At 50.4% G+C, this 27408-nt stretch overlaps 1 protein-coding gene across 3 annotated transcripts in view; it reads left to right on the plus strand.

Moving 5' to 3' along the window:
• The first annotated feature begins 1539 nt into the window (after positions 1 to 1539).
• Positions 1540 to 27408, plus strand: part of MYO1C (myosin IC) — a 45477-nt gene continuing 19608 nt past the window's right edge. Inside the window, exons 1-11 of one of the 3 annotated variants that reach the window (XM_027861455.1) lie at positions 1540 to 1803; positions 23412 to 23570; positions 23693 to 23808; positions 24111 to 24309; positions 24481 to 24561; positions 25194 to 25373; positions 25549 to 25647; positions 25939 to 26052; positions 26151 to 26222; positions 26934 to 27053; positions 27293 to 27375. In XM_027861455.1, the coding sequence (XP_027717256.1) occupies positions 1729 to 1803; positions 23412 to 23570; positions 23693 to 23808; positions 24111 to 24309; positions 24481 to 24561; positions 25194 to 25373; positions 25549 to 25647; positions 25939 to 26052; positions 26151 to 26222; positions 26934 to 27053; positions 27293 to 27375 (1298 nt within the window). In that variant the 5' untranslated portion in view covers positions 1540 to 1728. Of the gene's footprint in view, positions 1804 to 3289; positions 3312 to 17810; positions 17918 to 23411; positions 23571 to 23692; positions 23809 to 24110; positions 24310 to 24480; positions 24562 to 25193; positions 25374 to 25548; positions 25648 to 25938; positions 26053 to 26150; positions 26223 to 26933; positions 27054 to 27292; positions 27376 to 27408 lie in introns of those variants that run through there. The other 2 variants (XM_027861457.1, XM_027861456.1) reach the window with 2 other exon arrangements.

Here is a 27408-nt window from a genome sequence, read left to right on the forward strand (position 1 = left end):
GTCCCCTGACTTTCAGTTGACTGATTTTTTAGATTTTCCAGTTTGCATTTTCTTTCAATTAGTTTGTCTCTGTTTGCTCTGTCTGCCCTTTTCATTTTCTCCACTTTTTCACCCCACCCCCTTATGTCACCAGAACAAGTCTCTGCACACAGACATCCCTTCTGTTAGCAGGATTCCTCTGCAAGATGGAAGGAGTGAGACTTGCCCTAATTGAGATAAGGGAGAAATGACATCTCCCTCCCTCCCCAATCAGGATATGTGGCGGCTATGAGCCTAGCCCTGCCTTCTTTGTGGAAACAGGAAGTACCCCAGACGTGTCCATTTACTTTTCTGGGACCTGACTCCCTAGTCTGATAAGGGCCATTGTGTGGCCGCCAGAAATGAACCTGCTCCTGGATAGATGCGCTTCCCAGAGGAAGGAAACTACTGGCCTTTCCTGGGAGGGGGAAAGGAGTAGAGTGGGGTGTCTTGTGGTGTTTGGAGGGATGGGACTGAAATGTCTCACTGCTCTGAGAGCCCCCATCTTCCAGGCTCCAGCCTCTCCATCTGGGAAAGGTGATTTCCCCCTCCACTTCCTCTTCTCACTTCCTACAAGGAACAGCCTAAAGTCTTAAGGGCTCCAACCCAGGCCAGGAAAATGTCAGCTGTGATTTAACAACAATGAAAGTGGAAGGGGAAAACAGGAACGTTGGGATGTGGGCCTGAAGGGGAGGGCACACCACTAAAGGATGCTCACCACAGAGTTGGGGATGGGGAGACATGAAGCGCTAGGACTCAGTGGGGAAGAATAGATGCCAGACCTCCACTGAACCTTCTTCCCTCCTGCCAAAGAAGCACTTAGGAATTCTTTCACGTGAGCCAGAGACACGTCCGTGATGGTGATGGTAATTATGGCCTTGGCACTGAGGTCAATCAAATCAGGGGGAAGGGTGAGTGAAGATACTTGTGCTGGGAGATAGGGTTCCACTTACCCCAGAGTTTTAGTCTTCCCTGAATGGGTTACAGGGAAAAGCAGGCTTGTGAGAGGTTGATGGCCCAGGGTCAGGCAAGGGTGATAGGACTGATGACTTACAGCAGAACCTGCAAAGAACCAAGGTTCCAAGTTAATCACGACTCCTGGAGAGAGAATGAGACATCTGTATGTGGATACCATGGGACAAAGCCCTGGTTACCTTGGTCAGTTTCTCCAGTTGCTTGTAGATTATCAGGCAGGCAGTGGGGTACACAGCTAGGAGAGAATTTGCTGTATGCCCTTTGAGGCTCCAGTGGCCTGGCCTGTCCCACCCTGTTCTGCCACTTCCCTCCCAGATAAGAATGGAAAGCTTCTAAGCTCCTTGACGTCTGGGAGTGAGTAGGAAAGACCCAAGTCATGGGAGTGGCATGGGAGCTAGAGAGAGGGATGTCCCACCCTCCTCTGGACCGGAAGCACTGAATCTGGTGAAGGGGAGGGGGGGGGCTCATCATTCCCCTCCGTTACCTGGGGCAGCAGGCATTTCCTTAGCCCCTATCAGCTCTTCCCTTTCCTGCTTTCAGCCCCAGCCCTGGGACCACTGTCCGGCTGCGTCCTGAGGAGCCCGACTTGGCCACATCCCCTGGGGCCAGAGTTGAACCTAGCCCAAGTGGCAAGCCCTGACCGAGGCCATAAATTCCTAGCTACTGGAGCAGCAGGAGGCAGAAGGCGCAGGCCCTGGCTCTCAGTGAGGAGGCCTGAGCATTCGGGGGGCTGAGATGGCGCTTCAAGTGGAACTCATCCCTACAGGGGAGATCATTCGTGTGGTCTACCCTCATGGCACCTGCAAAACTGTAAGTCAGTTGGGAGGATGCAAGGATAGGAGTGGCATTACCCATCATAACAGAGTTAGGTATTCTCCTTTCAGAGGAGAATGGGAATTTCCTAGATGGGCACTTAGGGGCCCATTGCCCTGGTGGAGAAAGGAAGGAAAAGGGGTGCTCATGCCAAATGAAGTGACTGATGGATCTGGGATGGGGAAAGATGGAAAGGGGTTTCTGTGGCTGTTGCACTCCAGAAATGAAATCCTCCACTGAGCTAGGAGATGGGGGAGGGGGGGAGGAGAAAGGGAGGGAGCTCTGAGTCCTGCTTCAGATCAGGAAAGGATTTGTAAAAAGCAGCCCTGAGCTGGAAAAGGGATGAACCTACAGGGACAAACGGGGGACAGCAGAAAGAACATTGGATTCAGACTCAGAAGAACTGGGTCTGAACCCTGGCTTTGCTATTTGTTACCTGTGTGACCTGGGGCAAGTCACTTTGTTTCTCTCTAGCAGTTTCCACATCTTTTAACAACATGGGGGAGGGGGACGACCAGATGGGCTTTAAGATCCCCTCCCACTTCAAACCTAGAACCTTGATCAAAATGCCTCGCTTTGGTTCCATTGTACTCTCTGCCCAAGAGAGCTCTAGAAATCCTAGGGTTGATCAGGCTGTTTTCTTCTGAGTCAGGAGAGGGGAATGGGGAACTAACCTGTTTGCCCCTTTTGTTGGGTAGGGAAAGGAGTTTATCTTTGTCCTTCGATGTGTCGTGGTGGTGGTGGTGGTGGTAGCGAGCAAAAGCTCAGCAGGAGCCCAAGCTTCTGGCTCTTGGCCCCAAGGCCCCTGGACTCTGGGCTGCCTGGGACGGGATGGGGTGGGATAGAATTGAGAGAGGGGTTGGAGATGGAGGTCCCAATCCCACTTCAGCCTCCCGGAGAAGCTGGGTCGTTGTCCTCCTTGGGAAGGTTGCCAAGGGACTCTCCAGGGCTTTCTTTCTATGTGTGGTTGTGTGTCTCTGGGCCCCTGAGACGACTGTTAGGAGAAGCGGGGATAGGTGCGGGGGTACCTGCGACTGTTCGGGGAGGGGGGAGCAGGGGGCGTGTAGGTATCTGTCTTCCTTTTTTTTTTTTTTTTTTTTTTTGGCTTGGGGGGGGGGGGGGGGGGGGGGGGCGCCGGGGGGGGGGGGGGGCCTGAGGGGGGGTAGGACGGGGGGCGGGGTGCACGTCCCTGTGTATTTGTGTGTCTGTGTGTGCGGGCGTGTGTGTATGTGTGTGAGTGCATGTATGTATGTGTGTGTGTGAGTGTGCGCGCGCGCGCCAGCTCGCGGATCCCGAGGAGCTGGCCGGGATGACGCCAGGCGGAGAGCCGCTGTCCCCCGCCGCCGCCGCCGCCGGGCCCTGGCTGGGGGAGTGGCCGGGCCGCTGACTCTCGGATCCGGGCGCCCGAGCTGCAGGACACTGCGGCGGCCCCCACTCCAAACCTCGTACCGGAGCCGGACCCCGCCACCCGCCGCCCGCCGCTGCCAGCCAGCCGCAACAGTCGGGTGGGTACGAGGCGCTGGGGGGAGTGGGCTCCCTGGGGCCGGGGCCGGGGCCGGGGGCTGCGTCCAGGGAGCAGCCACGCGGGCTGGGGCAGCGACGGCTCGGTGCAGGGTGTGCAGGGTGGGCAAGGCGGGAGCTGGCGGGAGCGGGGGTGGTGGGGAGCGCCTCCTTGCCCGCCCAATGTAGGGGAAAGTAGGCGGGACAGGTCACGGGGTGGGGTGGGGTGGGGTGGGGTGGGGTGTGGCGGGCTGCCCGTCCTACCCCGGGCCGGGACCCCATGACCTAGACGCTCCACTTGCCTGACCACCTGCCGGGCGGGCCTTGGCTGGATCCTCAGGGTCACCCGACTCGTTGGACTTAGTGCCACTTTGTAGACTTAGTTTTCTGGCCCATAAAATGGGAGATAGGGGAGATGTCAGGGGTCCGGGGGCCTTTCCCTGAGAAACCAGTGAGCCTTCGGCTCTCCCCTTCCTCCTTCTCTCCGCTACTCCTATCTGCTGGCTTAGTCTTCCCTCTTTGCTAGGCTAAGCTGGTTTCCCAGCGTCCCACCTTCCCCCTGGCTATCCTCTCCCTGTTACTTCCAGTCATCCCATTCTTGCCAAACTTCCGCATCCTTTTTTCCTCCTCAGGTCTCTTACCTCCATTTTTCATTCCTTCTCTATCTCCCTGTCCACCTCCCCTATCACCCCTTCTTGCAACGGCTCTTCTCTTCGAGTTATTCCCCACTCCAGTCATTGAATCAGGGAACTATGGGATGGCTACAAGAGCTGGAAAGGCCCTCAGAGTCCTTCTTCTCATCTGTGCCCTTCAAACTTTGAATCTCCCCCCTCCCCCATACCTGCTGCACAGGGCTCTGCCCATCCTCAGTGCCAAATAAACACACTGAAGCTTTTACAGAGGAGGAACCTAAAGCCGAGAACATCTAAGTGACCTGTCCATGGTCCCACAACTAGTTAGTAACAGACCACACACAGATGTGGTACAAAGAGAGGAGTTGGAGTCAGGAGAGATCCTGGTGTGAATGCTGCCACTGATGTTTCCTGGCTGGCCTGTAATCTCTCTGAGCTTCACTTTCTTCCTACTTGAAGCACCTACGTTGGGAGATGATAGAAAGCTTCAGAGTAGTTCAGGCTCTGATCCATACTGGCCCTGTGACCCAGGGAAAGTCATTCACCTTTCCTGGGGACTTAGTTTCCTCAACTGTTACTTGAGGAGGTGGAACTCAAAGACCTCTATGGTCCCTTTATGGATCTAAATCTATGACCCTATGAAATCAGTGGGGCAGTTAGATGGTGCAGTGGATAGAGTGCTGCATGAGTTCAAATCCAGTCTTAGATAATTACTAGCTGTGTGACCCTGGGCAAGTCACTTAACCCTGTTTGCCTCAGTTCCTCACCTGTAAAATGAGCTGGAGAAGGAAACAGCAAACCACTTCGGTATTTTTGTCAAGGAAACCTCAAATGGGATCACAAAGGGTCGGCTAGGACTGAAATGACTCAACAACATGGAATTATCCTCTTGGTGGCCCCAGGCAACTCTCTAAAACTAGAAAATTCCCAGAAAGATGCTAATCCACATTGGTAGAGGGAGAGGGCTTCCTCACTGGGAGCCCTCCCTTTTCCTGCCTTAAAGGGTTGATATAAGAATTGAGAAAATGGATGGAAAGAGATGGGATTTTATTACCATGGAGAACTTCTGGGTGATGAAGCCGCATAGCACCTTCTTTGCTGATTAGCCTTGGAACATTGCCTGGTGTGTGCATTGAGAGATCAGGTGACTTACCCAACCAGTTAGTTAAGTGTCTGGAAGACTGGAACCCAGATCTTCCTGACTCAGCTGCTAGCTTTCTTATCCTTTATCCTCCACAGCCTCTCTCATGTCATACGCACAAAGTGCTTTCTAAGATTTAAGCCATAAATGTAAGTTATTACTATTAATTCCAGAATGTCAGAGTTGGAAAGGACCTTAGAGGTCTTCTAAACCAGACTCTTGTGCTATATTTTGGGTATTTCTATTACAAAGAGGGTACCAGTCCCCTGTAAAATCCTTTCCCAATGTCATCTTCCTTCCATGGTCCTGACTCCACCCCATCCCTACCACCACCTCCCTCACCCACAGTCTGGTTCCCTTGCCTCCAGCCTTTCCCAGATTACAGTGATTTACCCCTTCCAACTATGTTGGAGGAGGGAATGTGCCTGCGGAGTTATCACTGGGGACTGGCCTGGGTCCAAGAAGGGTTTGAAGAGGGGACTGGACCACAGGGCAAATATGTTTCCACTCCCTAGAGAGAGATGGAGGTCTCTAACTCTGGTCAGCTGTCTTGCCCCTCGCTCAATGCCTCCAACATTCTGTCACTAAGGCATCTCCTGTTCTCTCAGACACCAAGAGGCATGAGGGGAGGGACGAAGACTCAGCACTCTTGGCCTGGGTATAAGACCAAGATACTCCTGGAGAAGGGGATGGGGAAGATCACTGACCTCTCATTCCTCATCCTCTGATAGTAGCGGACTGGCTGTGTCCAAAGAGCTAGGATTGGGTTGGGGAAAGAGTCAGAGGGCAGGAATGCCCTCTTTAATATAAAAAAAATCCTCCTGATTTCATCTTTTAACTCTTCCACTGTGATACAGAGGAAGGGGTATAGCTTGGGGGTTAGTGAGGGGTAAAGGATACTCAGTGGGTGTGTCTCTGAGAACATCTAGTCAATCTAATTCATCAAGCTTTGGTTGAATTGCCCCATCTGTTCCAGTTGTACCTCTGACATATATACTTGCTGTGTGACCCTAGGCAAGTCACTAAGACTGTGTGTTGTAGGGGTGTTGACCTATATTGGTAGAGGGAATTGTCCTACTTAAGAGTTCCTATACCAATAAAATCACAAGCCCAGCCCCTAGTTCTGAGTGCTAGGCACTGGCTGACAACAGTAGAACAAAACCTACCCCCTGTCCCAAGAGCCTTACCTTATATTATGGGAAAGCAACATGTGTACTGAGAAGTCAATAAAAAAAAAATCCAAATTAAATTAAATCCAAGGTCATTTTGGTGGGGGGGGAAGACAGCACTAACAAGCAGGGTTATCAGGAAAGGTCTCTAGATATAGGCAGGGAGGGTGCTCAGGGAAGAGATGACTTGGTCATTTCTATCTATTCCATTCACTCTAGTTGAGTATTGAAGGGAGCTGGGGATTTAAAGAGGTGGAGATAAGGAGAGAGGCATTTTACGCATAAAGTACAGCTTGGGCAAAGGCATGGAGGTGGGATGAAGAATGTCAGGTACTGGGAATAGCAAGCAAGTTCAGTTTAGTTGGAACCTAGAATCTAGTCCCACCCACCCCGATCAAAAATCCCTCTAATAACAATAACAATATTTATATAGTGTTTTGAAGGTTTTTTAAATGGCACAATTTGTCAGATCTTTCTATTAAAAATCTTCTTATTGAGATTTGTTGTTTTTAACGTCACCTTCATTTCCGAATCTCTGTCTCCCTTCCCCTTCCCAGTGAGCCATTCTTTGTAATGAAGATTAAGAAAGAGAAGGATTGTAGTATTCTACAGCCAGAGTCTCCCTCCACTTTGGCAAAGGAAGGAAGGACTTTTTCTTTCTTTTCTTTTTGGTGAGGCAATTGGGGTTAAGTGACTTGCCCGAGGTCACACAGCTAGTTAGTGTCAAGTGTCTGAGGCTGGATGTGAACTCAGGTCCTCCTGACTCCAAGGTCGGAGCTCTACCCACTGCACCACCTAGCTGCCCCTGGAAGGCCATTTTCTTAACTCTGTCCTGTAAGATTTGCAAAACTCCGTATGTGTGTCATTTCACTTGATCTCTTATTGTTTAGTCGTGTCCAGCTCTTCCTGACCCCATTTGGTGTTTTCTTGGCAGAGATACTGGAGTGCTTTGCCATTTCCTTCTCCAGCTCATTTTACAGATGAGGAAACTGAGGCAAACAGGGTGAAATGACTTGCCTAGGGTCTCACAGTATCTGAAGCTGGATTTGAACTCATGAAGATGAGTCTTCCTGTTTCCAGGCTTGGTTCTCTATCCACTGCAGCACCACCTAGCTGCTCTGTTTGATCCCAAATCCCTTCTCCAGCTTCTGTTTGAACATTTCAAATGAGGGGGAACTCACTACCTGTGAGGCAGCTGCTTCCACTTTGGGACAGTAGTTCTTTTTCCCTACATCAAGGTGAAATCTGTCCTGCATCTTCCACTTGTGGGTCCTAGTTCCTACCTCATACTGAGAATTCATGTTTCAGGAGCTATTTTCCTCCCTGCAATAAGTTCCAAGGTAGGCCATACTTTGAATGATCCAGGCAGACTGTAGTAGCCTTGGGTGCAATTGGGGGGTATTGAATAAAAATAAGGGTTAACCTAACCTAAACCCAGGGGGGTGCTGAGTAATTTTTTTTAAGAGGGCAGTAGGCCAAATAAGTTTGGGAACCTCTGCTCCCTGCCTTAACCATCTACATTCAATCCAATAACACCCTCTCAACATACTTTCTAGCTTTAACGTATTACATGTTTGGGGAACCATCCCCATAGGGAGAGAGACAGTACTGTTTAAAGGGAAAATGGTAGAGTGGGGAGAGGCTAAGAGGTTACGGATACTAGTGAGAATCAAGTTTGGGGGCTAGACCTTAGGGTTCTAGAGCTGGAAAGGACTTTAGGAGTCATCCAACCCACTAGCCCCACTCATTTTGCAGATGAGGAAACTGAGGCCCAGAGAGCTTAAGTGGTTAAATCTCAATAGAATTTGTAGCTTACACTTAAGTGGGATTTGAACTCAGGCCCTGTGAGTCCAAATTCAAGACTAGGTTGAGTATTCTTTCCACTCCACTATGGATGGAAGGTGTCAGAAGAGAACAGTCACTTGTTTCCTCTTTAGTGAAATCCAGGTGCCTCTTTGGGGACTCAGGAGTCACTGAATGGTAGGTTGTAGAGTTGAAAGGGACTTTAATTACTAATGAGAAGTAGTAGGTGGAAATCTGGCTTTTGAGTCAGGAATCCTATGACCCTATGGATTCCATTTTTTTCTCCACTTAATGTATTTTATTTTTTCCAATTCCATGTAAAGATAGTTTTCAACATTCACTTTTATAAGATTTTGAGTTTCAGATTTTTTCTCCCTCCTTCCCCTCCCCCCTCCCCAAGACAGCATGCAATCTGATATAGGCTCTACATGTACAATCATATTAAACATATTTCCACGTTAGTCATGTTGTGAAAGAAGAATCAGAACAAAAGGGGAAAGCCACGAGAAAGAAAAAACAAAGAGCAAATAGCACGTTTCCATCTGCATTCAGACTCCACAGTTCTTTCTCTGGATGTGGTTAGCATTTTTCATCATGAGTCTTTTGGAGTCATATGAATTCAATTTTGAGTACCTACTATGTACCAGGCTTCGTGCTAGATTCCAAAATAAGCCATTAAAGAGGCTTTGCTCTCACAGAGTACACATGTCATGGGGAGGAAATAACAGTTTCACAGATATTAGGATCATGGATACAAATGTTGGGATCAGAGATACAAAATCTATACAAAGTAGTTTTTGGGAGCAAGAATAGTAGCTGGGTAGCACCACAGATAGGGCACTAGACCTGGAGGCAGGAAGACCTCAGAAGCTAGCTGTATGACCCTGGACGAGTCACTTAACCTTAATTCATTATATTATCAGCTCCTCGAGAGTCAGGATTGTCTTTTGTCTCTTTTCATACCCCCAACACTTGGCACAGTTCCTGGCACATAGTAAGCATTTAATAAATGTTTATTGACTGACAAACCTCTATCTGCCTCAGTTTCCTTATCTGTAAAATGGAGATTATAACAGCTCCTATCTCCCAGAGTTGCTAGGAGGATAAATGAGATAATATTTGTATAGTGCTTTACAAACTTTAAAGCACTATATGAATGCTACCTATTATTATTATTAATTATTATTAACAATAGGAGATCGTCGAAGCATACTACTTGCTCTTTTTTTTCCCTTCTGCTTTGTTTTGTTTCTTCTTTCCTGTGGTTCCTCCTATTGGTTCTAATTTTTCTTTACAACATGACTAATGTGAAAATATGTTTAATAGGAATGTATATGCAGAGCCTATACCAGATTGCATGCTGTCTTGGGAGGAAGGCAGGGAGGGAGGGGGAGAAAATTTAAAACTCAAAAGCTTATGGAAGTGATTGTTGAAGACCAAAAATAAATTAAAAAAAAAAACAATAGGAGATCGGTGAAGGCCTCTTCAAGGAGATAATACTTCAGCTCAGAGATGAAGGGAACTTCATCTCCTAAGAGACAGAAGTAAGCAGGGAGAGCATTTCAGACCTAGAGGACCACCGTGCAAAGTCAGAAGAGGAGATATTGTGTATAGGAAATACCAACTAAGTCAGCGAGTTTGGCTGGAGTGTAAATTGCATGATGGGAGAATAATGTGAAATCAGTCCAGAAAAGTTGGTTGGCACCAGATTGTAAATAACCTTAAATGCCAAAGAGGCATTTTTGATTCTGTCCTGGTAGCAGCTTCTTGCGCAGGGGAAGTGACTTGGTCTGACCTGGCTTTGGTGAGAGTCATTGGGCAGCCAGGTGGAGAAAAGACTGGAGAGACTGGCGGGGAAACCAACCAGGAAGCTGTTGCAATTGTCTGTGAAAGAGGTAATGGGGGCAATGGAGGCTGTGTTGGTGAAGACAAGGGGAAATGATTTGGGTATCGATTTTGATTAGGTAAAAAAGGCCATTCTTGGGGCAGCTAGATGGTGCAGTGGCTAGAGCACTGGCCCTGAAGTCAGGAGGACCTGAGTTCAAAGCCGGCCTCAAACCAAACACTTGATACTTACTAGTTGTCTGACCCTGGGCAAGCCACTTAACCCCAATTGCCTTAAAAAAAAAAAAAAAGGCCATTCTCTGCCTTATTTGTTACCTGGACTTAATCACTGAATGGGCACTGCCTCAGTCAAACTGAGACCTGTTAAAGGCCTTAGCTTGAAAAGGCCGAGGTCCCCCACTGCATCCTAGGCCATCTCTAGTTGTCCTGATCTATATCTGGCCACTAGACCCAGCCGGCTCCAGAGGAGAGAGTCAGGCTGGTGACACTGCACTGCTCTCACTCCCTTAAATCCAATTCATTTGCAAGTCACGCCATCACCTCCCTGATGTCATGGTCCTCTTTGAGAATGAAAGACAAACAACAACAAGGCTTGGCAACAGATTGGGTGCTAGGGGTGAGTGAGGAGGTGAGAATGACTCCCAGGCTGTGAATCTGAGTGACTCAAAGGGTAGATGGTGATGACATTGCCCTTGACAGAAACAGGGAAGTCGGAAAGAGGGATGGATTGGGGAGGAAGATATCAATGAGCCCCATTTTGGCCATGTTGAGTTTGAAGTCCCTTTGGGACTTGTAAGTGGAGTAGTTCAATGAGGGACCCAAGTGCAGAGGAGAGATGAGGGCTGGCTATGTGGATTTTGGAGCCATTGGATGAGTAGTAACTGATGAGATCACTAAGAGAGAAAGTGTAAAGAGAACAGGGCCCAAGGCAGAGATCTTCAATACGCCCTTAAAGAGGTCGGGCTGTGTGCTGATCCAGCCAGAAAGACTGAGGCATGATCAGACAGGAAGAAGAAATCCAGAGAGAACAGAGACTAGAAAACTGAGGGTGGAGAAAGTCACTGAGAGGAGGGAGGGGTTAGCAATATTAAGCTATGCTTGGAAAGGTCAAGAAGGATGAGGACTGGGAAAAGGCCACTGCATTTAGCAATTAAGAAATCTTTAGAGAGCAGCTTCATTGGAGTGGTGGAGTTAGAAGTCAGATTGAGCTTGTGAGGGTTTGGGAAGTGAGTGTGAAATGAGAAAGTAGAGGCAACCAGGGCAGATGACAGCTTTTCCTAGGAGTTTGACAGTGAAAGGGAGGAGGACAGTAGCTTGAAGCAATCACAGAGGTTTTTAAGGATGTCAGCAAGGCAGGAACCTTCAATGGGTGAAGACAGATTGAAGATTAGGGGGAAAAAAAAAAGAAAGAGGGGATGCCTAAAGGGGCCAGTTGGTTAAGGAGAAGGGAAGGGATGGGTTCAGGGGCACAAGAAGTGGGATGGGTTTTACTTTTTTTTTTTTTTTTTTTGCGGGTAGTGGGGGTTAACTGACTTGCCCAGGGTCACACAACTAGTAAGTATTGTATCTGAGGCCAGATTCAAATTCAGGTCCTCCTGACTCCAGAGCTAGTGCTCTATCCAATGCCCCATCTAGCTGCCCCTGGAATGGGCTTTATTAAGGAGAAGAGCCACCTCTTCATCAGAGGCCTGAGCAAAGGAGATGAGACTGAGAAATGATCCTGAGGAGATGAGATGTGAAGAACTCGGGGGAAGGAGGGGCTCACAACCAAATAACAGATGTACTAATTGTGTGGCCAGGGGTAAATCACCTCACTTCTGGGTCGTAGTTTCTTCATCTATAAAATGAGGAATATATGTGTGTGTGTAAATATAATTATAAATAAAATAAAATATATAATGTATATAATAAAATATATGTACAATTTTATTCTCAGAAAAAACAGTATGACCTGTTATTATTCTCATTTTACAGACAAAGAAATTGAAATCCAGAAGTGAAGAAATATCTATCTATGAAATACATATCATAAAGCACTATATGAATGTTAGCTATTGTCTGTCCTTAACACAGAGGCAGTATGTCTTAGTGGATAGAGAAACAGGAAGTCCTGAGTTCGAGTGTTGTTTCTAACATGCGTTCTGGGAGCTGGGGAAATGACTTCATCTCTCAATGCCCCGGGCACCTCTGTATTACAGAGGCTTCTCATCTGCATCTGAAGTTTCCACACCAGATGAAATCATATGTCCTGATCAAGATAATAGATATTAGTTGCTGTTAGCTGTACCTAGTGTGCTGAGGTTTGACATATATTATCTCATTTGATGAGACAGCTAAGTGCCAAAGTGGAAAGAGCACTAGACCTGGAGTCAGGAAGACCTGAGTTCAAATCCAGCCTCAGACATTTACTAATGGTGTGACCCTGGGCTAGTCACTTAACCTCTATCTGCCTCAGTTTCTTCAACTGTTAAATAGGATCATAATAGCAACTACTTCTCAGGGTTGTTGTAAAGATCAAATGAGACAATATTTGTAAAGTGCTTTGCAAACCTTAAAACTCTACATAAATGCTAGTTATTATGATAATTATGTTATCAGGTTCATCGTCATCATTATGGTGATAATAATGTTTCCATTTTCCAAAGAAGGAATCTGGGGCTCACCGAGGTTATGTGGCTTGTTTGTCACAGGGAATCGAGTCTGCATCTCTCCCGATTCGGGTCCCAGTGCTCTTTCCAGCTGCCTGTCCATCTAGAGATCATTCGTCTAATCACAAGCATTTCTTAAGCCCCTTGTGTGCCAGATGCTGTTTGAGGTTGAAGCAAAGGCAAAGATGGAACGGTTCCCATTCCATAAAACAAAACCACATGACCCATAAATACAACGTAATTGTGGGGACCCTAGCAGCTTTTGGGGGTAGTACAGAAAGACCCCATGTAGAAAGTGACCCTTGAGCTGAGCTTTGAAGGACTTTTAGGAGGAGGAAGTTCAGAGGAAGCCCATTCCAGACACAGGGACCAGCCCTTGCATGGGGAAATGTCTGCTGTGTGTGAGGAGCAGCAGGTAGGCCAGGGGGTGCTGGACTCTGCAAAGTCTCAGAAAGGGAAAAAGATGTAACAGGTCTGCAAAGGTTGGCTGGAGCCGGGTTGGGAAGCCAAGTCAAGAGGAAGAGTCCAACTCTGCCGCCCCCCCCCCCTTTACAGAGAAGGAAACTGAGGCCCAGAGTCAGGGGGAGTGACTTTTGCAGGTTTGAGCAGGCAGGAAAGTAGCAAAGCTGGGGTTCAAGCCCAGTCCTCTGGTTTGGCTTTCAGCTCCATTCTGATGACAGGGTCCAGAAGCTGGATAACCAGCTATCAGGCAACTGATGGAAAGAATTCCTGCTTTGGAAGGGGATCTAGCTGTAGGAGCTCTACGATTCCTGGGGTCATAGGACTTTAGAACTAGAGCCTGAAGAGGCCATGGAGGCCATCTTCATTTGATAGATAAAGAACTGAGGCCCAGAGAGAAGCTCAGATCACAAAGGCAGTAAGCATCAGAAATGGGATTCGAACCCAGCGCATCTGACTTCAAAGCCTGTGTTCTTTCACTGTACTTCGAAGCCACCCTAATATTCTTTGATCCAAGGATCTTTGGTGATCCTAGGTGATGAAGTGGGTAGAGAGCTGAGCCTGAAGCCAGGAAGACTCATCTTCCTGAGTTCAAATCCAGCCTCATACACTTACTAGCTGGGTGTGACCCTGGGCAAGTCATTTCACCCTAGTTTCTTCATCTGCAGTTTCTTCATCTGCAAAATGAGCTGCAGAAGCAAATGGCAAACCACTCTGGTATCTTTGCCTAGAAAACCCCAAATGGCATCACAGAGAGTCAGACACAACCATAAAATGACTCGCAACAACAAACTACAGCACCCCTAGTCCCCTTTCTGGTGCTTGGAATTGGGGTTTGGGGGGGACAAAAGCTGTGATAGGGTAGTAGGTTTGATAGAAGAACCTTTTAACTGATGATGAGATTATCGAATTATCGAAGTCACTTTACCAGTTTGTGCCTCAGTGTCCTCATTTGTAAAATGAAAGAATCAGACTCAAATGCCTCTGAGGTTCCTTCTAGCTCTAAATCTCTGATCTTATATGATCCCTCTCCCTAAGCAAGAGAGCCCTGAATGCCCCTCTTGGAAAATTGATAGATTTGGACTTATAGGACCTGAACTCAAATAATAAACAGCATATGTCTCTATAGCACTTTAGGTTTTGCAAAGTACTTTATGTGATCAATCTGATTCAGTCAAACAAGCATTCATTAAACACCTGTTTGCAAGGTACTGTGCTTGACGCTGGGAATACAAAGGCAAAAAAGAAAAAAGAAAAACACTCCCCATCCTCAGGGAGTTAAAAGATGTTATTATCTTTATTTTACAGATGAAACCTCTGAGGCTCCTAAAGGTTAATTGACTTCCCCAGTTTATCCCCCTGTACCTCTTTGCTCTCTTTGTAAATCACTTCCGCCCTTTGGTCCTCAGTTTCCTCTAAAATTGGAATAGAACTAGATACCCTGCTGTGGACTTTCCCCAAGCACCATCTAATGGCGGTCCCTGGTCATTCCAGCTGCTATGCCACCTCCCTCCCTTGAACCTGATACTCATATGTTGTTCTCTACTTAATGTATGTACATGATTTCCCCCTCCCCCCAACTTGAGAATGTAAGCAAGATGTGCTTAGATTTTGACTGTCGTGTGGAAAGCTTAGCACACAATAGGCGCTCAATTGATGCTTGTTGATCGACTGGATGACTCCAGCTCTGAAGCAGCCTTCTAGATAACTTCCCCCAGCTCTTCCCCTCACAGCCCTCCATCCTCTTCTTCCCAGAGAGCCCCTCCATCTACTGATGTGTCTGAGCTACCCAATTAAAACCGACTGCACGCAGGGAGGGCTGCCGCAGGTGTGCCCGGGGCAGCTGTGTGGCAGTGAGGAGAGGCCAGAACGAAAAACCAACAGCAGCACTCCCTGCCCTCCTGAGCTTACACTCTATCATCACTGCCGTCTGGGCTCCTGCCTGCCTGAGAACCAGAACCTAACCCAGAGGACTTGGTCTTCTGTCCTCTTCCCCAGTCTGGGGCCCATTAGACCTGGGGGTTGTGTAAGTTCCTGAAAATTCCAGCAAGAGTTCCCTCGTGGCACCTGGGGGCACATGACCCGGGTGTGGGTTCTGGGCCTCTCCAGAGACTGGTGATCCGTCGGGGCGGGAATCCCGGGAATGTGTGCTATCCCACCCCACCCCCGTCTTTCCTTAGCAGGAATCCCTTTCCCCAGACCCCTACCCCCCTCTCCCTCGTGGTGGCGGAGCGCTGCGTGACGTCCCCCCCTCCCCCTCGGATTCCCCTCATTCCATCCTCCTGACGCGGGCTCTGGGACCTGCTGGGCTGCGGAGGTGGAGGGAAGGAGGGGTGAGACAGGAACGGACGGGCCGGGTCTGCGGGGGCTCCTTCCTCCACTCTCCGGTGCACACCCCCGCTTGCCCGGTCCTCCAGGCTTCCATTGCCTTCTGGACCGTGGCGGGCGCCTCCGTCCACCTCCCCACCCTACTACGGGAAGAAGCTCCACCCACGAAGGCGGGAGGAGCGGGGTGGTCTCAGGGGGAGGAGTCTGAGCTCTAGGGGGCGGGGCCCAGAGACTGGGGTCTAGGTTGGGGGAAGGGAAGGGGTTCAGGCTCTTTCACTTGGGTTTGCGCAGGAAAAGACAAAGTCTCCACCCCCTCCTAAAGATCTTTGCTGACTTCCTCTCGACTCCCCTTCTCTCCAGCCCCAGCCACCACGTGGCTCCTCGGCTCCGTAATTAACTACTTTGGTGCCACAGTTTGTTGCAATTACCTTCGGAGCGTAGAGGGTCAGTAATTCCCGGCAGCCTACAGTCTCCCCACTCCTGTAACTGCTCTTGTGGGGACCACCCACTCCAGTCCGGGTCAGCCAGCCAGGTGCAATGGGGGAGAATGTGTGGATTGTGGGCAAGGGTGTACGTGAGAGATGGATCGGGCGCAGGCCAGGTCCTGGCCTCTTAGGGATAAATGACTGCGGATCAAGTGTACTGTGGGTGAGAACGAACGCTGAACTGGGTTCAAATTCAAATTCTGCTTCTTGTTTATCCGTGTGACCTTGGACAAATCACTTGCCCCCCGATCCCCACCTATAAAATGGTGGGTTCTGACTACGTGATGTCTATAGTCCCTCTTCCCTCTGAATCCTGTAATTCTTACTAAGCTGAGCTGTCTGGTTCAGTTCTATCCCCCTTCTTCATCTGACCATTCCTTCCCCCTCCCCCCACCCCCACCCTTCCTGGTTCTGTTCTGTCCCGTCCTTGCTCAGCCCCGCCCATTCCCCAGCTGTGTTTTCCATCCCCTGGCTCCATATCACCTCACCATCCCCTTGATGTATGTTGTCCCCCATCTCCCAGCTGTCAACCTATTTCTACCCTACTGGAAGTTAACTCATCCCTGGGTGGCCAGGGATGCCTACCTGGGCTCCCTCCCCCAGGCCTGTTGTTCTGCCGCTAATTAGCCTCACCTAAGGGGAGGCCTGCATCTGTTGTTCTCACCACCCCAGTCCCCGGAGAGCCCCTTGTTGTCCTAGGCTGGGGTGGGGGAGGAGTAGCTCAAAGTCAGCAGCGAAGCCCAGAGCACACGGTCGCTGGGCCTTTGGTGATGGTTGTGTTTTTGGGTTTTGATTTTGAAGGGATAACAGGAGCTGAGTATGAAGGCAGCAGGATTGAGTGAAGGCTGGGGCCTGAATCCATGCCTCCTCTTCGGCCTAGGAGACTGCCGAAGGAGGGGGATTTAGGGGGCTGGGGACTTAAAAGGGGAAGTGGAAGGGGAAGACATTAGTTACTCTGGAGAGTGAAGGAAGCTTCGGAGGAGGAGCTAGAGCTGAATAGATGGAGAGTGTGTGTGTGTGTGTGTGTGTGTGTGTGTGTGTGTGTGTGTGTGGTCGGGCCAACCCCTTCATTTTACAAATGAGGAAACTGAGGGTCCGAGAGAAGTGACTTGTTCAAGGTCACGCTGCTAGTTAAATGCTTACACTTAGGGCTGCCTTCCTTTCTTTGGCCTCAGGCCAAATCTTAGATCGAAACCCAGGGCTTTCTGGTCAGTGGGATGCCCAAATCGCTACCTACCTTCATCTCCCCATCCCGGGGAAACGCGATTGAGCCTCCCCAGGAATTCTGCTCTTCCTTGTCACAACGCACTGTGAATTTAAGGGTGTTTGGAGTGTGGCTGGGGGCGGGAGTGTCATTCTCCCAAGACACGTCCCCGCCCCCTGCTCCTGCCGCTCCAGTCCCTATTTGGACATTTCTATTTTTAGTTTTTTCTCTGAACTCGACGTGGGGAAAGGGGGTATCCAGAGGGAGATTCTCTTTCCTCCACTATTTGAGGACGAGTAGCCCAAGTCGTATAGCGACCTCCTTCCCACCCTTTCTAAAATGTAGCGGTCTAGACTAGAGTCCAGAAGTGAATTCCTGGTCCGCGTAGACTCGGCCGCCTCCCCGGTTCCGGCTCGAATGGTGTGGAGCCCGCCCCACCCTGGAATCTACTGCTCTCCTGGAAAACCTGACTCAGGCGGAGCCCCCGCCCGGGGGAGGGGCCGAGTATAAGGGGAGGGGGCCTGTGAGCTCCGCCCCCAGGGTTTTGGGACGAGGGACCCCCCCCCCATGCCCTTAGGGGAAATGGGGAGGCTCGCGAGTCCCGGTGTCCCCCAGACCCATCTCCCCTCCCGGAGTTCAGAGGCGTAGGCCACCGGAGCCCCTCTCTCCTACCCCCCTGGGTCTCGTGGGTCGCTGTCTCTCGGGAGGGCGGGCGGGGGAGGGGGGCAGTGGGCGGTCCAGCCCCTCCCTAGCTGACACCGCCCGTCTGCCCTCCCTCCCTCTCTCCTTCCCTTCCCTCCAGTGCCCGACACCTCTGGTGAGCCGAGTGGGTGCTTGCGTACGGGAGGCAGCCCAGGCGGACGGCCTGGGGGGGTCAGGATGCGGTACCGAGCATCGGTGAGCGGGCAGGGGGAGGGGCCGAGGAGGGGGTCCGGGGAGCTCCCCTCCCCAGTCCCCATCGCCAACCCCCGCCCCAGCTCCGTAGCTTGGGCAGGAAGCGGGCGGGGCCCAGGAATTTCGGGTGGAAAAAATGTCCCGGAAAGTTGTAGGGAGAGGGTGGGGGTGGGGAGGACGCCCTGGGCCCGAAATGGCTGGGGCCGAGACTGCGGGCGCCCCGTGGGAGCCCCTCTCCGCGACTTTTGCCCTGCACCGTCCCGGTCCCCAGCTGTTGGTAGTAGGCTACAACCTTAGCTTTGGGCCAGACTGGGGCTCGCTTGTCTGAGGGGGGCATTGCTTGCTCTTAGCACTAAGGGTGCGGGAGTCCTCAATTTTCCAGCTGCTTCCAGATCCAGATGTGCACATCTTCCCTTACTCCAACTTCCCCATTGGATCAGGGGTCATTCCTTTTAGGAGGTGTACAGAAGTAGCTTGTGTGTCCTGTGTTACACCCTTTCCTCTATCGTCCAGGCCCTTCTCTAAACCTTTCTCCCAAAATCTAGCTGGGTGGACTGAGAAGCCTCCCCCCCCAAAAATGGAGGGGTTCCAGGCCTCTCTTTCCGCTCACTCCTACCTCGTTTCTCTCCCCCTTTCCCTCTTGTCTTCTATTCTCTGGTCCATACATTTAGACCCGGAAGAGACATTCCAAGTTCTTAGAAATTCTATCCCTCCATTTGTCAGTGGAGGAAATTAAGGGTCAATGACTTGTTCAAGGTTACAGTGGCAGTAAGTGGCAGTTAGAATTTGAACCCAGGTCCTGGGGCTCCAAATCCAGAGCTCTTGGGAACTGCACCTCTCTTGCTCCCTGTGAGCCCTTCAAGGCCTGCCTTGTGGGGATAAAGAGTCAAAGCACCAGGTTATGTGGTGTATCACTGTTAGCCCCTTGCTGGACCCTCCTGTTTTCTGCTGGCCCCTCCGGGCTTGGGGATGGGCTGGGAGGCAGCTGTTCTTTCTGATGAAATAGCCCGCAGGGCTATTACGGGGCACCTGTAGCCTGTGTGGGGGTGGTTACAGACTGGGCAGGGAAAGCTTGTTGAGTCAGATCTTGCCTTTCTAGGGGAGCCCCTCAGGGAGGAGAGATGCCCTGGAAAGGGCAGCTGGCTGGGTGGGGCTTCTCACCTTAGATACATGCATAGTGGGGGAGAAAGTGCAAACCTTTTTGGAGGCTTTTCCTCATTCCCCCAGTTGTGATGGCCTCCCAGATCACTGTATTCATCTTGTATGTATAGCCTGTGTTTATCTCTAGTCTACCTTCATCTTGTATGTATAGCCTGTGTTTATCTCTAGTCTACCTTTTCCCTGATATTCATTTTGTATATAGTTCGTATATAATTTTCTATGTGTATTTTTCCTGGTATTTCCAGGGCCTGATACTGGGGTATCTAGGTAAATACTGGTTGATTGATGGATCTGTGAACATCCCCCGCCCCCGTTTCTGGAGGACAAGAACTGTTTTCATTTTGCCTTTGTCTCCCCTGCTTGTCTTTTGGATCCCTGTCTGACTTATCCAACGTGCTTACTAAGCTGGACTTCTATCTTCCTTATCCCTGAACTCCAAGTTCAAGCCTCCTGCTTAGGGAGAGGCCCCGGGGTTGGTCCTCAGGAATGCTTGGGGGAGGTCAAGAGAGGGGGAGTTTCCTCCCTCTTGGGAGGCTTTATCATCCATCCTGCATACCTGCCCAAAGTGGCTCTTGTGTCCGGTGAGGCCCATTCAAGGAATGGGAGAGAGCTTGGTGGTAGGAGAGGGATTAGCTTTGTTCTGATGGTCCTCTCAGAAAAGAACCAGGAACCCGCATAGGGGAAGATGCAGAGAGACAGATCGAGGCCTGATTTGGGGAAGGAGGAAACTTCCTAACAGGGCTGCCCAAAAGGAGGTCATCAGTAGCTACCTCTGGAGGTCACGGGCTCCAGCTCCTTGGAAGTTTTCAAGGACAACCCCTTTTCTGGCATATCGCGGTGACTTTGTCAGGCACTGGTGAAGCAAGATGGTCTCTAGGGTCCTTTTCAATTCAACAGACATTTATAAAGTGCTTACTGTATACAAGGGAGTGTGATACGTGTTGGGGGAACAAAGATTTTAGCCAGAACTCATATTTCTATAATATATTGGAGTTGACAGGGAGTCCAGAGCAATCCTGTACAGTAGCTGAGCCACTCAACTTGTAGTCACAGGGCCTGGGTTCAGATCCTGACTGCTACTTCCTACCCGTGTGGCATTGGGCCCAGAACAGTGGAAAGGGCTCTAGATGTGATGTCAGAGGACCTAGTTTTGAATCCTGTGACTCTTTATCATTCCATCTTGGGCAAGTCACTTTTCCTCTCTGGGTCTCATTTCCCTCCTCTGTCAAGAGAGAGGGCTGGATTAGATGACTTCAGAGGACCCTTCCAGCTAGAAATCTGTGATCCTGTGATTATACCCATTTTACGGATGTGTATATAAGCGGAGACTTAGTCAATGAAGTGACTTGCCTACCATTGCACAACTAGGAAGAGTCAAACCTGGGACTTCGGCAAAGTCTTTGACTTAAGTCTAGTGCTTATTCCTGCCATTTGAGGAGATGGTGATGATTGTAATAATTGACATTTATATGTCAATTTATATGTCATTTTATGGTTTGTAAAGACCTTTACATACATTATCTCATTTGAGGACCACAGTCCCTGTGAGATAGGTCCATCTCTAGGGATACTTATCCCTGTCTTACAGATGAGGAAACTGAGGCTCGGTGACATATGGGGATCACTATGACTGCATAAGTCATAGATTTAGAGCTGGAAGAAACTGGAGAGGCCGTTGAATCCTCTCCCTCATTTTCCAGAGAAGGAAACTGAAACCCCTTGTCCAAGGTCACCCAAATCGTAAACGGCAGAGCCAGGATAACACTGCCTTCGTGTCCAGAGCTCTTCTCAATGTGCCAGGCTTCCTCCAACACGTGTGAGTTTTGTGTCTTCCTCTGAGGAGGTGTTGGATGCAGGGTTCAAACCTGGACTTGTCCTGGCTCCAGATCGTTATGATACACCATGCTGCCTCAATAGAGCTTTTCACCTGGTGGGAGGGGGGAGAAATGGGTAAACAATTAACCATAATACAGATTGGAAGGTGGTTCCATTTGTAGAAGTCAGAGCTGGGGAGGCATCATTTCTAGCTGGCTACAGGGGGCAGCCCTCCAGTGGGGCTTTGAAAAAAGAATGCCGATAGAGATGGGGGAGAGGTGAGACCATTCTAGGCGAGGGGGTTACTGTTGGAAAAAAGGAGAAGGTGGGAGAGGCTGTGCAGCCCAGTTTGACTGGAGTGGAATGTCCCCAGTAGACAGGGCCATGACGTAGCCCTGGTTGTCCCCTCTCACCTCCTACCTCAGCTCATCCTCTGCTAGTTGTCTGAGGTAAGATTCAAACTCAGGACTTTCTGACCCCAGGACCTGCAGTCTCTCCGCCATATTGTTTCACATTGGCATGGTATGCCCAAGCTAGGAGACGGTGATGCTAGAGCTGGCTTTGGAGCCAGAAAGACTGCCTCAGCTTGTACCTCTGACCCTCACTATGTGACCCTGGGTGAATTGTTTAACCGCCCAGGGCTCTGGGCACCTTTGTAACAGCAGATATTGCAGGGCCGATGTTTCCCCTTCTGGGAACTCCCTATAGTAATGACATCATCATTCAAATTCCATCTTCTGCTGGAAGCTTTCCCCATCCCCTCTTAATTCCAGTGCCTTCCCTTTGTTAATGACTTTCTCCTTATCCTGGATATAGCTTGCCTTGTGTATATTTGTTTGCACATTGGCTTCTCCATTAGATCATAAGCTCCTTGAGGGCAGGGACTGTTTTTTGCCTCTTTTTGTATACCTAGTCCTTAGCTCAGTGCCTGGCACATAGAAGGTGCTTAATAAATGTGATTGATTGATGGGTTGATTAATCACAGGTCTGATCCTTATCCCTATCGCCAGAGATACCAAAGTATTTTTCTTGAATTTTAAGTCTGACCATGTCACTGCGCTACTCAGTAAACTCCAGTGGTTTCCCTGTAGTCAACTACAAACATCCGTTTGGCATTCAAGGCCCTCGACAACCTGGCTCCAACGTGCCTTTCCAGCCTTATTCCACATTACTCCCCTCCACAAACTTAACAGTGCAGTCAAATATTGTACTGTTCCTGACAGCCCACGCTACCTCCCTGCCTTTTCATGGGCTGTCTCCATGTCTGGAATGCATCCTCTCCTCCATTCTGTTAGAATGGGAGGCTTTGAGGAGGTGGGTTGTGTAGAAGCTAGAGAGTGCTGAACCTGGAATCAGGAAGGCCTGGGTTCAAATCCTGTCTCAAATGCTTAGTAGGTATGTGACCCTGGTCAAATCACTTCACTTCTCTCTGCCTTAGTTATATGCGTGTGTGTGTGTGCATATACATATGTGCACATACATGTGTATATATGCACACATACTGTATGTGTATATACATAAGTGCACATAGATATAGTTATACGTGCATGTATACCCATATGTGTATATTTTGTGTGTACATATATGCATACTATATGTGCACTTTGCAAACCTTAGAGGCCTTCATAAATATTAGCTATTAGAATCCCAAGTTTTGGGGACAGCTAAGTGTGTAGTGGACAGAGCACCAGCCCTGAAGTCAGAAGGACCTGAGTTCAAATCTGGCCTCAGACAAACACTTGACACTTACTAGCTGTGTGACCCTGGGCAAGTCACTTAACCTCAATTACCAAGGGAAAAAAAAAGAATCCCAAGTTTCTTTCAGAGTCCAAGTCAAAGGTTACCTTCTCCATGTGACCTTTTGGGGTGCCCCCAGTTGCTAGTGCCTCCGCATCACATTATCTTGTATTTAGATATTTATTTGGCATAGAATTCTACACGTGTGGGTTGTCTCCTTTGACAGGATGTAAGCTGCTTGGATCAGAAACTTCCTCACTTTTGTCTTGTATCCCCAGCACTTAGCACTGTTCCTGGCATGTAGTAGGTGCTTAATGAATGTCTGTTGAATAATTAATGGACAAGGGAGTAAGATTGTGGAGGGCCTTGAACTCTGGGCTTGAGCCTCTATTTTGTTTGGTGAGCGCTGGGGAGCCATTGAAGGTCCTTGATCCGGGGAGCGATGTATGTGTGTGAGTGTGAGATTACCTTGACGACTATAAGAGATGAATTGGAGAGAGGAGAGGTGGAGGTCAGAGAAACTGAGAGTTGGTTAAGAGTCCTAGTCAGAGGCTCTGAGGGAGCCAGTGACACTCGGCATGGGAAGGAGGAGACATTTCCGAGGCAAAATCAGTCCCTTACGCCACTGGGTGCTCCGTGGATCCTGGTATCCCCCCTTCTCCAATGATCTTTATCTCCCAGCCTTCCAGGCTTCCTCCTAGATGACACCTTCATTCCCACGTGGCGGATACCTTGTCTCCTCTGGAGCTGGGCTCTGATGGGCCTCTCTGACGCTCTTCTCCAGGCCCTGGGTAGTGACGGAGTACGGATCACCAGCATGGAGAGCGCCCTGACTGCGAGGGACCGAGTTGGGGTCCAGGACTTTGTGCTGCTGGAGAATTTCACTAGCGAAGCCGCGTTCATTGAGAACCTGAGACGGCGCTTCCGTGAAAACCTCATCTATGTAAGACCCCAGGGAATGAGATGGGGGTGAGGGTGGATAGCGCCTGGGGACCTGGGGACAGTGAAGCTACAGGAGCGTCTTGGAGAACCCTCACCTCCTCCTCCCATTCCCCCATTCTGCAGACCTATATTGGGCCCGTGCTGGTCTCTGTCAACCCTTATCGGGACCTCCAGATTTACAGCCGGCAGCACATGGAACGTTACCGGGGTGTCAGCTTCTATGAGGTTCCCCCGCACCTGTGAGTGACCTCTCTGGTTTCCAACCAGTGTGACTTTTCCTGGGTACTGACCTCCTGATTACTTAGACCTGGAACCCCTAACCCCTTCACCTCCCTTATGTCCCCTTCCTGGTGACCATCAGTGAGTAACTTCCTGACCTGTGATCCGCCAGCCATCTACCTGTGAACCCCACCCACGAATTGCACCTGCCCCCATGGGACCCCCATTCCCCCACATTTGCCCCCCCTGTGTCCCCCAGTCTGACCTTCCCCCCAGTGTTTACCCCACCCCCACCCCCAGTCTGACCCCCACGCCCCTTTAGGTTTGCTGTTGCTGACACGGTATACCGGGCACTGCGCACGGAGAGAAGGGACCAGGCTGTCCTGATATCTGGGGAGAGCGGGGCAGGCAAGACTGAGGCCACCAAGAGGCTGCTGCAGTTCTATGCAGAGACCTGCCCTGCCAGTGAGCGGGGAGGGGCTGTAAGGGACCGACTGCTCCAGAGTAACCCTGTGCTGGAGGTAGGGGGGACTCCAGGGGCAGTGGGAAAATGGCAGCCCGGTGGGGTGGGGGGGTGGGGGCTGAGAAGCAGAAGCTGCCATGGGGAGGACACAGGGTCTGGGGGAGAGATCACTGATCTCCTGTAGAGGGAGACTTTTCCTCTAAAGCTCCTCCCCTTTCTCCCACCCCAGGCCTTTGGAAATGCCAAGACCCTTCGAAATGACAACTCCAGTCGATTTGGCAAATACATGGATGTACAGTTTGACTTCAAGGTGTGGAGGGTGACCGGTGAGGGAGCTGGTGGGGAGGAGCATCATCTCTCTTGGGGATAAAGTGGAAGATATTCTAACTTGGAACTCACTGCAGCTAGACTGGAAGCCCTTTGAGGGCAGGCACACCGTTTACTTGTTTTTGCACGACAAGTGGTATTGTGTGTAATAGACCAAGTCCTGACCTCAGTGAATGAATGAGGGAGTGAACCTAAGCTCTTCACTCTTCCCTCTTCCATATCTCCTCCACCTTTCTCTGAAGCTTTTTTTTTTTTTTTTTTGGCGAGGCAATGGGGTGAAGTGACTTGCCCAGGGTCGCGCAGCTAGTAAGCGTCAAGTGTTTGAGGCCAGATTTGGACTCAGGTCTTCCTAAATCCAGGACTGGTGCTCTATCCACTGCACCATTTAACTGCCCCGCCCTGGGGCTTTCTTGATCCCCTCAAGGTGCCAGCACCCTCCTCCCTCCGATCACCCTGACTGTCTTGTGTATATGCCTCTACTTCCCCATCTGTAAAATGAGGGTGTTGGATTTGGTGACCTCTCGGGTCCTTTGGCTCTAAATCTCTGATGCTATATAAGTATCTATTATCCCCCTCTTCTGGCCCTAACCATGTCTCCCATCCCCTGTTCCTCAGGGGGCCCCTGTAGGTGGACACATCCTCAGTTACCTCTTGGAAAAATCCCGAGTCGTTCACCAAAATCATGGGGAGAGAAACTTCCATATCTTCTATCAGCTGCTGGAGGGAGGGGAGGAAGAGATGCTTCGGAGGCTGGGCCTGGAGAGGAATCCCCAGAGCTACTTGTACCTGGTGAAGGTGAAAGGGGGCAGAAGAACAGGATCATGGGGATGGGGCTAAGAGATGGCCAAAATTCTTCTCTGTTACCATGGCCATCCAAGCCAATAAACTTGGTGTGAGGCTGGGATGGGGGATGGGTCAGGGGGAGGGGGGCCTTTAGCAGAGACTCACTCCTCCCCCACCCTCCCTGCAGGGTCAGTGTGCCAAGGTCACATCCATCAATGACAAGAGCGACTGGAAGGTGGTCAGGAAAGCTCTTTCTGTCATCGACTTCAACGAAGATGACATCGAGGTGAGAAGGCCCGATGGAATGCTCCCTCCCCCGAGACTCTGCTCTTTTGCCTGGAATTCCCCTGCTTCCTGAAACTCCCTTCTGCTTGTAATCACTCCTTCCGCCTTCTGCCTTTGCTCCTGACCTCCTTTGCCCCTAGTTTCCTCCTCCTCCTCCTCCTCCACCTCCTCCCCTTCCTCCTCCTTCCCCCCTTCTTCTGGCCTCCTCTTCCCAATAGCCCCTGTCCCTGGCTGTCATGGAGCCCTCAGTTGTCCCCTGCTTCCCCCTAATGGGGACCCTCCCTCTCCATAGGACCTGCTGAGCATTGTGGCCAGTGTGCTGCATCTGGGCAATATTCACTTTGCCGCTGACGAGCAGAGCAATGCCCAGGTGACCTCAGAGAATCAGATCAAGTACCTGACCCGGGTAAGTGAATGGCCCCGGTGCCCTGAAGGGAGGGGAGACCAGCTTTGGCCTCAACGTCAAGGTTGAGTCCCTGACCCTGTCATGTTTCCTGTGGGCAGCTGCTTCAGGTGGATGGCTCTATGCTGAAGGAAGCCCTGACCCATAGGAAGATCATCGCCAAGGGCGAGGAGGTGAGAGCAACCTTTTATGCTTTGGTCAATGGACCACCCTTCACTGAACACCCATTACGCATGTGGTGCCGTAGGCATTGTCCGGGGTGCTCTTCTCAGACATTACTGTTTCACCTGATTCTCCTAGGCATCCCATAATGTACGCAGGGTACAAATTATTCACTGTCCCCGTCTGACTGCAGAGGTCAACTGAGGCCCAGCCAAGGTCACCCAAAGCTGGGTCTGGATCCCAGTCCGAGGGATCCTTCTACTTGACGGAGTTGTACTTTCTAAATGCTCTGTTGGGGAGCAGGGCGTAGTAGCGTTCCACTTCATGGCTGTGTCCTTATGGATGTGCTGACCATGACCATCTTTGGGGAAGCTGGCGATGCTTCCCCATCAAAGCCCAGTCCTTTCTGTAGCCTCCTGGGCTGTGGGACAAGGGTGAAGAAATGGCTGATGGAAGAGGGCCAGCGAGGCAGAGTGGGTGGAGAAATGGCCTCCCTGTCAGAAGAGGCCTGTCTTACACATCCTAGCTATAGGATGTTGGGAAAGTCACTTTCCCTCCCAGTGCCCCAAGGAATTCTAAGATTAGAATCTGACAGGGTGCCTCACTAGAAGCTCCCTTTCCCAAAGAAGGTCTGGGCCAAAAAAGAAAAAAACAGAGTGGAGGATGAGGAAGGTGGGGGGAAGAGCACATCCTCCATCTATCATTCACTTGTCCTTGGCCAGCTCCTGAGCCCCCTGAACCTGGAGCAGGCTGCATATGCCCGAGATGCCCTGGCCAAAGCCATCTACAGCCGTACCTTCTCCTGGCTGGTCAACAAGATCAATAGGTCACTGGCTTTCAAGGTGAGGCTGGTCCTGGGGCCTCCTTCCCAGCTCATCACCCTATCTCCCACCTACCCAAGCCCTGCCAAGCCCCACCATGACCTTCCTCACCACCCCCCAATCCATCAGTAGGAATGGAATTTGTCCTGGTTCCTGGAGATCAGCAGTCTATCACTTGGGGGCTACCGGGGGAGCTTTACCACAGATGCTTTTCTCTGGGCTGGGCAGTGAATGAGTGAGCGATTTTGGTTCCCCTTCAGGACCCAGAATTCCCCACCTGGAGAGGCACCACCGTTCTGGGGCTGGTGGATATCTACGGCTTCGAGGTTTTCCAGCACAACAGGTCGGTGCTGTTGCAGCCCACCTCAGCCCACCC

The sequence above is a fragment of the Vombatus ursinus genome, unplaced genomic scaffold, assembly GCF_900497805.2.
Source record: "Vombatus ursinus unplaced genomic scaffold, bare-nosed wombat genome assembly UNPS02014768.1, whole genome shotgun sequence".
Classification (NCBI taxonomy): domain Eukaryota; kingdom Metazoa; phylum Chordata; class Mammalia; order Diprotodontia; family Vombatidae; genus Vombatus; species Vombatus ursinus.